This window comes from Vicia villosa, linkage group LG6, assembly GCF_029867415.1.
Source record: "Vicia villosa cultivar HV-30 ecotype Madison, WI linkage group LG6, Vvil1.0, whole genome shotgun sequence".
NCBI lineage: Eukaryota > Viridiplantae > Streptophyta > Magnoliopsida > Fabales > Fabaceae > Vicia > Vicia villosa.
The window spans coordinates 47,715,673-47,727,699 of record NC_081185.1 but is presented as its reverse complement, the minus strand read 5'-3'; the positions used below and the strand labels follow the sequence as shown (position 1 = coordinate 47,727,699).

The 12,027-nt window shown below is 37.2% G+C and overlaps 1 protein-coding gene across 1 annotated transcript; it reads left to right on the top strand.

Moving 5' to 3' along the window:
• Positions 1-4,492: 4,492 nt before the first annotated feature.
• Positions 4,493-7,131, top strand: LOC131613627 (uncharacterized). The gene is made up of 2 exons (XM_058885280.1): positions 4,493-5,603; positions 7,109-7,131. The coding sequence occupies exons 1-2, from the start codon at positions 4,493-4,495 to the stop codon at positions 7,129-7,131; spliced, it is 1,134 nt and encodes a 377-aa protein (XP_058741263.1).
• The last annotated feature ends 4,896 nt before the right edge of the window (positions 7,132-12,027 follow it).

Sequence of the window (12,027 nt, the reverse complement as noted above, 5' to 3'; positions counted from 1 at the left end):
GTCTTGAGCTTCTTCTATGCAGTTACCTTCATATCAAATCGCTTAGGCAGTGATTTGAGGACTTCCTTACCAGTTTTTCTTTAGTCATTTTTTCTCTTAAGGCTGCTGAGTTGTTTTAAATCTCACAGACATTCATGTAAAACTCATAAATGGTTTCATCCTCTTTCATCTTGAGATTTTCAAACATGGTGGTAAGTCTCGACATCTTTACCTTGGACGTGCCTTCGTGTTCTATTTTGAGAATATCCCAAGCTTCTTTAGCCAGCTCACAGTGTTGTACAAGTCTGAAAATGTTCTTGTCAATACCATTGAATAGTGCACTTAGGGCCTTGGAATTTCCCATAGCTAACTCTTCTTCAGATCTTCTCCATTGAGTTTCAGGAATTAGAACAGTGGTTCCATCTTCCAGAATTTTCTCAGGATGTTTCCATTCACTTTCAACAGCTCTCCAGGCCTTGCTATCCATTGACTTAATGAATGCTACCATACGAGGTTTCCAGTAGTCATAATTAGAGCCATCCAGGATACGTGGTCTATTTCCAAACACTAACAGTTCCTTCTCCATAGTACAAGAATTTTGTTATCCCTAGATCTCACCCAGATGTAAACAGGCAGGGTGCCTGCTCTGATGCCAATTGAAAATTCTAGTAACACACGCTCGATGTCAAATCGAATGTTATGACATCTACAACTACGCAGTACAGACAGTAATAATTAAACAACATAAAAACAGTAAAGAACACATAAAATTGTTTACCCAGTTTGGTTCAAACAACCTACTCTAGGGGCTACCAAGCCAGGGATGAAATCCACTATCAGTAGTATCAATTCAAAGATAAACTCCCCCGTTTATAACTTCTCACTTAATCACTACCCAATGACCCTTCTACCTAGGTTCTACCTAGATATGGAATATCTCAATTCCACTCCCCCTCAATCACAGCAGTGATTACACATAAACACATAAACAATTACAGATAGAAGACACTCTTCAAAAACACACCTTGATCTGCTTAAAAGCTTCAATCAAGAGACACACACTCGTGCTAAAAAGCTTAGAGTGACATTGCACAAACACAAACTAATTCCAACGCTATCATCAAAGACAAAAGCGTGGATCACACGAGACAGTTACAGAACAATAGTTCTTCACAAAATACAATCTTCTGTCTGCATTCCAAACTAGGATTGCAGTCCTTTTATATGCAGTCTTGGGCCTTGGGCTTTTTAAGAAACACATTAAGGTTAACAAAGTTAACCTAATTCACACGCCAACTGTCTGTTACAAAATGTGCTGTCAGCAGGATCTTCTGGACGACATATGCAGCACTCAATAAAATGTTTCCTAAACTGATAATTAGGAAAAATCTGGAAACACATTTAATAAACAATAACAGCTCCTGCTGTCACACACGGATGTCATGACATCAATCATGACATTCACTACAAATACTGTATTAGCTTCACACATATGCAACCTGCATAAAACAATATCAACCAGGTATGTTTTACCAATAATGCAGCCAACATGAAAACACCTTCAAGCATCAATCAAAGGGAAGAAATATGGATTAGTCATCATAGACGACTATAGCAGATAGACATGGGTAAAGTTCTTGAAACACAAGGATGAGTCACATATTGTGTTCTTTGACTTCTGCACTCAGATTCATTCTGAGAAGGAATGCAAAATCATAAAGATTAGAAGTGATCATGGTGGTGAATTTGAGAACAGATTTTTTGAAATTTATTTCAAATAAAATGGTATTGCGCATGATATCTCTTGTCCTAGAACTCCACAGTAAAATGGAGTTGTAGAGCGAAAGAATAGGACTCTACAAGAAATGGCCAGAACCATGATCAATGAAACCAATATGGCTAAGCATTTATGGGCATAAGCAATTAACACTGCATGTTATATTCAGAATAGAATCTCCGTAAGACCTATTCTAAATAAGACTCCTTATAAATTGTGGAAGAACAGAAAGCCCAACATTTCTTATTTCCATCCATTTGGATGTGTATGCTTTATTCTGAATACTAAAGATCATCTGCATAAGTTTGATTCTAAAGCTCAGAAGTGCTTTCTACTTGGATATTTTGAATGCTCAAAAGGCTACAGAGTATACAATACTGAAACTCTTGTAGTTGAAGAATCAATCAATATTAGATTTGATGATAAGCTTGGTCTTGAAAAGCCAAAGCAGTTTGAGAATTTTCCAGATATAGAAATCTCTAACTCAGATTAAGAAGAACCCAAAAGCAAAGTATCAGAAGATCAAGTTGCAGCTTCTTTAGAGAATCTTAGAATATCTGAAGAGCCAACACTCAGAAGATCTTCTAGACTCAACTCTTTTCATCCAGAAGATGTTATCATTGGAAAGAAAGATGATCCTATCATAAAAAGAGCATTCCTTAAGAACAATGCAGAATGTCAATTTAGTCTAGTATCTCTGATCGAGCCAACTTCTGTTGATCAAGCTCTGGAAGATGCTGACTGGATAATTGCCATGCAAGAAGAACTAAATCAGTTTACAAGGAATGATGTTTGGGATCTGGTTCCAAAACCGAAATGATTTAACATCATTGGAACAAAGTGGGTCTTCAGAAACAAGCTGAGTGAGAAAGGAGAAGTTGTAAGAAACAAAGCCAGACTGGTTGCTCAGGGCTATAGTCAGCAAGAAGGCATTGACTATACAGAAACCTTTGCACCAGTGGCCAGGTTAGAATCTATTCGCTTATTAATTTCTTTTGCTACTCAGAATAATATCACTCTGTATCAGATTGATGTTAAGAGTGCCTTTTTAAATGGTTATATAGATGAAGAAGTATATGTCCACCAATCTCTTGGTTTTGAAGACTCTAAGTCTCTAGAACATGTTTTTAAGTTAAAGAAATCATTATATGGCCTGAAGCAAGCTCCTAGAGCTTGGTATGAAAGATTAAGTTCTTTCCTTCTGGATAATGGTTTCACTAGAGGAAAAGTGGATACAACTCTCTTCTGTAAAACCTTTAAAAAGGATATTTTAATTTGTCAAATATATGTTGATGATATTATATTTGGAACATCTAATGCTACACTTAGAATGGCGTTTGCTAAGTCTATGCAGGCAGAGTTTGAAATGAGCATGATGGGAGAACTCAAGTATTTCCATGGGATCCAGATTAATCAAACTTCTGAAGGAACTTATGTTCATCAGACCAAGTATGTGAAAGAACTTCTGAAGAAGTTTAATCTTTCAGAAAGCAAAGAAGCAAAGACTCCTATGCATCCAACGTGTGTATTAGGTAAGGATGAGGTAAGTAAGAAGGTAGATCAGAAGCTCTACAGAGGTATGATTGGATCTCTTCTATATCTTACTGCATCTAGACTTGATATTTTATTCAGTGTATGCCTGTGTGCTAGATTCCAATCAGATCCTAGAGAATCTCACTTAACTGTTGTTAAGAGAATTCTGAGGTATTTGAAAGGTACTACTAATGTTGGTTTAGTCTACAGAAGATCTGAAGAATACAACTTAGTAGGATATTGTGATGCTGATTACGCTGGAGATAGAGTTGAAAGGAAAAGTACTTCTGGAAGTTGTCAGTTTCTGGGAAGTCATCAGATCTCTTGGTACAGCAAGAAACAAGCCATAATTGCCCTCTCTACAACAAAAGCAGAATATGTTGCTGCTGCTGGATGTAGTACACAGATGCTGTGGATGAAGAGTCAACTAGAAGATTATCAGATATATGAGAGTAACATTCCTATATTCTTTGATAATACTTCTGCTATTTGTTTATCTAAGAATCCTATCTTACATTCCAAAGCTAAACATATTGAGATTAAACATCACTTTATTAGGGACTATGTTCAGAAGGGTGTTCTTTCTTTAAACTTTGTGGATACAGAACATCAGTGGGCTGATATCTTCACAAAACCCCTTGCTGAAGATAGGTTCAAGTTCATTCTGAAGATTATCAGTATGGATTTATGCCCAGAATGAAAGGATGAGAAGATATGATATATGGATTGGATTTGAAATGTGTATTTATTTTCTTATCAGATATTCTGGATTTGTTGATCATTTAGATATTCTGATTCTGTTATTGCTAACATTTTATATGTCTAAGTTGATTCAGAATTTCTGTTAAAGTAAAACAGCTGTCACCAGCTACTCCAGATGATGAACACGTGTTCATTCTGAAGGGATAAGCATGCGTGCAGTTGATGAGACGCCACCCTAGGTAACTGTGCAAATCATTTCAAATTTCACGTTATCTCTCTTAACGTCATTCAACATTCATTGTGATTGATTCAAATTCTGTAATCTCTCTCATTCAGAATTTCATTGCATATTATTTCAAATTCGTGCCTATATAAACGCATCTCTCTATCATTTCATCTATTTTCATTCATCGTCACTGTTCATTATGTATGCATTTCTGCCTCTTTTTCTCTCTTTTCAAAAACCCTAAAAAGAAATCAAGAAATCTCAGTAGTGCTTCAATGGCTTCTCCATCTAAGATTCAAGTTGGTTCATCTTCACAACAACATAATCAAGATCAACAACAACAACAACTTATTGCCCAGAAAACATGTTCTATTCCCTTGAATGAATTAGAGGTTATCTGCGAAATGATGGTTGATTTTGATAACCTGGAAGCACATGATATTCATCTAAAGGATGCTATGACCTTTCAAGGATGGCAAGCGTTCTTCTATGGTTTGTGTGGACCAGTCTATCTAGATATGGTGAAAGAATTCTGGGTTCATGCAACAGTCATGCCAAAGGCCATTCTCTCCATCGTTCATGGTGAACGTATCTCTATTACAAGAAACCTTCTAAGGAAGTTATTTGGGTTAGAAACAGTTGAAGGTGTTTCTGAAGCTGTTCCAGGAAGAACAGATTGGGAGGCTGTCTATGGAGAAATCTACCAGGACGGAAAAGAATCTACAGAAATCAAGACAATGAAGCCTTCATACAGAATCTTGTCTAAGATTCTTCTGGGTTGCATCTACCACAGAAAGGCAACAGCTTCTTCAAACTATGTTAGCAAGAACCAACAATACATTCTGTATTGTATTGATAATCAGGAAAAGGTGGATCTTCCATTTATCATCTTCAACCACATGTGGCATCATGTGAAGGAATCTAGTGATGAAGCCAGAAAGAAGAATCCCAAGTACAAGAGAAACATTATTCCTTTTGGAAAAATTATCTCAGATCTTCTGGTTCAAACAAAGATTGTTGAGGATCTGGAGAAAGCTGGCATTGTCAAGGATCCTTATACAGTAATTGGAAGCAGCATGAATGCTCGTACTTTGAAGAAGATGGGCTTAATTCAATCTATTGGAACTTCTCCCCAAGTGAACACTGAAGTTCGGTCAAGAAGAGGTCCTGCTCTGGCTGACTTTGAATTATTCTCCAGAAATGAACTTCCAGAAGTTATTGTTAAATACATTGCAATGCACAAGGAAGTATGTTCTGATTGCGATCCTATTTGGATAAGTAAGCAAAAACTTGCCACTACTGCTAATCAAGGTCCAGAAGTAGTGCAAGAAAAAGAAAGAAGAACGAAAAGAAAGCCAGATCTTCCAGCAATAAGTGAAGAAAAGAGTAATGAGAAGAAAGAAGAAAAGAAGGAAGAACAGAAGAAAGAACGGAAGGAAGAGAAAAGAAGGAAGAGAAGAAAGATAAGAAAAAGGAAGAGGATAAAGGAAAGAAGAAAGTTGAACATAAGGAGAAGCAGAAGGAGAAGAAAAGAAAGACTGTTGGAGAAGGTCCTGCTAGGCCTTAGAAGAAGAAAATGAAGGATAGAAAAACACTTAGAAGGGGGGGGGGTTGAATAAGTGTAGCTTTAAAACTCTTAAGATAAAAACAGTTTGCACAATGATTTTTATCCTGGTTCTTTGTTAACGAAACTACTCCAGTCCACCCCCTTAGAGTGATTTACCTCACCTGAGGATTTAATCCACTAATCAACCTTGATTACAATGGTTTTCCACTTAGATACCCTCTAAGTCTTCTAGAGTATTCTGATCACACCTTCATCACTCTAGGAACCTTTTACAAATGAATGTAAAACAAATTCTTACAAGAGTATTACAATGCTTCTTAATAAGCTATAATCACAACTGTGATATTTCTCTTAAGTTCTAAGCTTAAATCTCACTAATATATTACAATGAAGTGAGTTTGAAGATGAAGTTTGATAGCTTTTGATTCCAGCAGAGTTTCAGCAAGATTGAAAAGTTGTTCGTGGTTTCGTAACCTTGCTTCTGATCAGAACTTCACTATTTATAGGCGTTTTGAGAAGATGACCGTTGGGAGCATTTAATGCGTTGCGTGATCCGTACAGCATTGCATTTAATGTTTCACTCTTTTGTCAACTACCTCGAGCCTTACTTTTCCTGCTTTTACTGACTTTGCCTTTAATAGCTTCTAACGTTCCTTTTGTCAGTCAGCGTAGACTGCCATCTTGTACTTGCTTCTGATATGATGTTTGTAGATACAACGTTTGAATTAATCAGAGTCAAATAGCTTGGTGCAGAGCATCTTCTTGTCTTCTAACCTTGAAGTGCCTCTAGCATGATACCATGAGAACTTCAGTGCTTCTGCTTCTGATCTCAAGTTCTTCTAATACTTCAATAGACCATGTTCTGATTCTGCTTGACCATCTTCTGATGTCTTGCCAGAGCATGTTCTGATGTTGCATACTTGAACCTTCTGAGTCAGTGCTTCTTGTGCTGATTTTGTGCATACTCTTTATATATTTCCTAAAATGGAAATTGCATAGGATTAGAGTACCACATTGTCTTAAGCAAAATTCATATACATTGTTATCATCAAAACTAGTAATATTGATCAGAACAATTCTTGTTCTAACAATGTCCCCCTTTTTGATGATGACAAAAACATATATAATTGATATGAATTTGCACTCAGAATATCATACGGCTAAAGACAATTACACAGTTATAGCATAAGCATATAAACATAGTGTGTGAATATGTCTCCCCCTGAGATTAACAATCTCCACTTGAGATGAATAATCTCCCCCTGAAATAAATACTGGAAGAAATTTACAAATAAAAGACTTCCCTGAGTATTTTCTATTTCAGTTGAGACATTCACAAATACCTAGAACTTCAGAACATTCAGAGCTTCTGCTTCTTGCTTCCATAGGACAGCTTCAGAGCTTTGAATTTCTTCTTGAATCATTATGCTTGATTGTATCAGAACATTGTTGAATGTACCAGAGCATCATCAGAGCATCTTTACATCCTGAAATGTTTCAGAACAAACTAGACAACAAAAGTCAGAGCATGAATGAATCAGAATATTCTTTTAAGAAAGAACCTGTATTAGAGCAAACAGTTCTTAAAAGAAATATGTATCAGAACATAAAATATGTATCAGAGCACATAAAATGCATCAGGACATATAAGGGATAAGAATGTGTTAGAGCATATTCTGCCACGAGAATATCAGAACATTCTTCCTTCTTGCTTCTGATCTTGAAGCTTCACAGCACTGAGCTTGCTTCAAATTTCCACGAGCATGTTTCTATACAAAAATGCTTTTCCCCATGTCTTTGCTTCTCATGTTGAGCTTTTTCAGAATGTCTTCAATCCTGCAAAAATCTCAAAGACATAGAACTTGCAAATAATGTTAGAAATGTTGAGACTTACTCCCAGCAATTGATATAATAAATCAAATCAATTATCACATTTTCCCCCTTTTTGTCATTACATCAAAAAGCATAAAAGATTCAGATGAAAAACAGACAATATGAGAGAAGAGAAGATTTCATTGATTCATCAAAAGATATCAGAAGATACAAAACAAATGCAAGAAACAGATGCAAGAAAACAAGAGACAACTAAGACACAAATGACTACGACTAGCCTAGCCTAGAGACTATCTTGGCTAGAAGGTATTGAATCTCAGAAGTGCTTTCTGATTGCTTCTTCATGAAAGAGTGAAACTCAGTGTGAGCATCTTCATGCTTATCTAGGCGAGAAGCTAGATCAGCTTGATTCTTTTGAAGAGCCTCCATAGTCTTCACCAGAAGAGAGGGTTCACCAGAAGAAGCTTCACTACCAGCATTCAGTGGAATAGCATGCCCAACAGAAGCATCTAACGTGATAACATCATCTTGATTTTCCTCAGCAGGAAGTTTCTCAGTAGGATGATTCTCATCAGCTTGTTTCTCAACATCAGCTTCTACCATAGAAGCATCTTCAGAATAATCTGGGATAGGAAGATCAGAATCTCCATTCTCTAGAGCCTGAAGAATCTCAGCCAGATTCTTTGGAGGTGCAGGAGCAACAACTTCTGAAGGGTAGACAACTTCAGGAATGACCATGTTAGGTGCCTTCTCAGAAGGATTCTCCCTTAGCCAATTGAATACCACTGGAAATCTCCAGTCAGAACAGGAAATTGAGGCTTCCACACAACCATGGTAAGACAAGGCTCTTGGTCAGATACATCTTCTGCAAGCACATCAATAAATTCCTTTTCTTCAAGGCAATATCTGCACTTGAGATGACTGACCCATAATTCTTCATAAGATCTTAGAAATCCAAGATGACCAGGAGCTTCCGCTTCACATGCCTTATGAAGCTTCCAGAACACATAGTTCATCTTTTTTCTGAACATCCTACATAGATTTCTCAGTTCAACATCATCCATCCGGGCATGATGTGCTGCCTTCAAAGTCTCTAAATCTGTCTGCAATCTCAGTTTTAATATTTCAAAACGTATACCAATAGAAAATTCCCGGCGGGATTTGAGTCTGGTGATAGCAGAATCTAGGTTCAGAAAGAAGTAGGGTTGAGGTTCTCTATCAAGAGAGATATGAGATTCTACTTCTTCTGACTCAGCTTCTAACACCACAAGCTCAGGTTTAGGATGGGGCTTAGGTGTGTAGTTGCAGTCATGGAATAGTTGTTCTAAAGAACCAGAACTCTTAGATTCTGATTCAGGTGAATTGTTTGAGACAAGGTTATCAATGGGATTATTTTGAGAGGGGGTCATAATGGGTTCATAGTTAGCATGAGGAGGAGGTTGAGAAGAGGAGATATTTGAGTGAGGAGGAAAAAGAGTTTGAAGGGGTTGGATATCAAGAACGAAAGTTTCAAGGGGATGGTCAGAAGCAGTGTTGGTTATGGGTGAGGAAGGAGGGGTAAGAACATTGGTAATGGGAGAAGAAGGAGGGGTGAGAACATTGGTGTGTTGGGGTGATTCTGCTGGGGCTGTTTCTGGTTGATTTTCTGGTTGAGGGGTAACCAGTACTTCTGTTGGTACAGGTTCTGAATTTAATCAGAGACAGAGATAGGTTCAGAGATATGTATACCTTTGGATATCTTCTAGGACCCTTCATAATCATCTTCAAGCCTTTTTATTTTCTTCTTCTCATAGACAGACTTTACCTTGCCCAAAGCAATTTCTCTCTTTCTGGCAGTTTCCTTCAGTTGCTCTTCCTTATTCAGTTCTTCTTGAAACACTTCTTCTACTTGCTGATTCACAGCTTCTAGAAACTCTTCTTCTTCAATAACAACTTCCTTTTTCTTTTTATTTTTCTTCCTCTTCTTCTTTTCAACTTCCTTCTCATCCTCTGTTTCCTTTTCTTTCTTCGACTTTCTCTTCTTCTTCTTTTTCTCAGCAGCTTCTTGTTCTATATTCTCATCTTCAACTAAAACTTCTTGATTTTCTTTAGCAACAACTTCTTGATTTCCTTCAACTACAGCTTCTTCCACAACAACATTCCCATCACCTTCTGCAGCAGCTTCTTCTTGAATTTCCTTCTCCTTGTTAACAGAAAGACGATCAAACTTACGCTTTGTTCTTCTTTCTTTGTTGATAACAAATTTTGGAGCAGCTTCTGAAACAACTTCTGAAACTGTAGGCTTGGAAGTGGAGGCTTTCTTACGACTTACTCCAGCAGGAGCATCTTGGGCACCACCTTCCTTGAGAGTGTTAAGATATTGAACCTTAACTTCTGGCAGCTCACTTCTGAAAAACATTTCAAACTCAGCAAGAACAGGACTTCTTCTGCTTCTTGCTCCAGGGAAAGGTTGGGGAACATTTCTAACAGCTTGAATAAGATTCATCTTTCTCAAGGTGTTGGCATTCAAGAAGCTTCCTGTAGGAGTGAGGGGATCCTTGACAATTCCTTGAGCTTCCAAGTCTTCAATAGTCTTGGTATGAACCAGAAGATTGCTAATGATTCTTCCAAAAGGAATAATATTTCTTTTCTTCGTTCTGAACGCATTTCTGGAGTCCTTTACAACATGCCACATATGATTAAAAATGATGTAAATGATATCAACTTTCTTCTGAGTACCAATGCAGTACAAGATGTATTGTTGCTCTTTGTTGACAAAGTTTGGAGAATGGGTTGCTTTTCTGTGATAGAAACACCCTAGAGGAATCTTGGTCCAGACTTTGTAAATGTCCTTCATGTCTTTGACATCTTTTGTTTTCTTCACATCTGTGTATAGTTCTGTTAGAACAGCTTCCCAATCCGTTCTTTGATCAGATTCAAAGACACCTTCAGGGTTTCTCAAATCGAACATCATTCTCAGAATGCTTTCAGTGATGACGACGAGTCTTCCATGATCAAAAGATATAATTGCTTTAGGAGATACGACAGCATGAACCCAAAATTCTTTTACCAGTTATGGATAAACTGGTCCACAGAACTCAGAAAACAATGAAGTCCATCCTTGAAAGAGCATGTCATCCTTGAGATGAAACTCATATTCTTCCAGACTGTCGAAATCAACAATTAACTCACAAATCACTTCTAACTCATTCCTCGAAATCGAGCAAGTGATTACCGGAACAATCTGTTGTTCTTCTTCTTGTTGACGTTGCTGAGACGAGGAACCAACGAGTTGTGAAGAAGAAGCAACCATTTGAGCACAACTGAGATTACTGATTTTCTTCTTGGGTTTGTGTTTAGGGTTAGAGAAAATGGAGAACAAATTGCAGAAATGCATGCAAGAAGAGAGAGAATGAGAGCGAAAAAGAATAAACGTTATGATGTGAGATGAATATATAGAGGCGGATTTGAAAAAGAATGCAATGAAATTATGAGAATGAACAGTTACAGAATCAATTGAAATCAAACGCATTAAATGATGAATGACGTTAGGTGAGAGAACGTAATATTTGCAATAATTCACACAGTTACCTAGGGCGGCACCCCATCAGTTGCACACACGCTTTTACCTATAGAGTGAACACGTGTTCACCATCAGAAGGCGCTTGGTGACAGCTGTTTTACATTGATTTTGCTTCTGATGAAAGGTAGAACTTCTCATCTTCTGATTCTGATCATTGATTATGACTTCCATTCTTTAGAAAAGATCTTGTTCTGATTGGATCATCTTTCTTTCCAAGAATGACATCTTCTGAGTGAGTAGAGGTGTGTCTAGAAGATCTTCTGACTGTTGGCTCTTCAAAAATTCTAAGATTCTCTAAAGATGCAGCAACTTGATCTTCTGATCCTTTGCTTCTGAGATCTTCAGCTTCTGATACTTTGCTTCTTGGTTCTTCAGCTTCTGATATATCAATATCTAAATCTGCAAAATTCTCAAACTGCTTTGGCTTTTCAAGACCAAGATTACCATCAAATCTGATATTGATTGATTTTTCAACAACCAATGTTTCAGTATTGTATACTCTATAGCCTTTAGAGCGTTCAGAATATCCAAGAAGGAAACACTTCTGTGCCTTAGAATCAAACTTACCAAGATGATCTTTAGTATTCAGAATAAAACAAACACATCCAAAGGATGAAAATATGAAATGTTGGGCTTTCTGTTCTTCCACAATTCATAAGGAGTCTTATTAAGAATAGGTCTTTTAGAGATTCTATTCTGAATATAGCATGCAGTGTTTATTGCTTCTGCCAATAATTTCTTAGCCATATTGGTTTCATTGATCATGGTTCTGGCCATTTCTTATAGAGTCCTATTCTTTCGCTCTACAACTCCATTTTGCTGTGGAGTTCTAGGGCAAGAGAAATCAT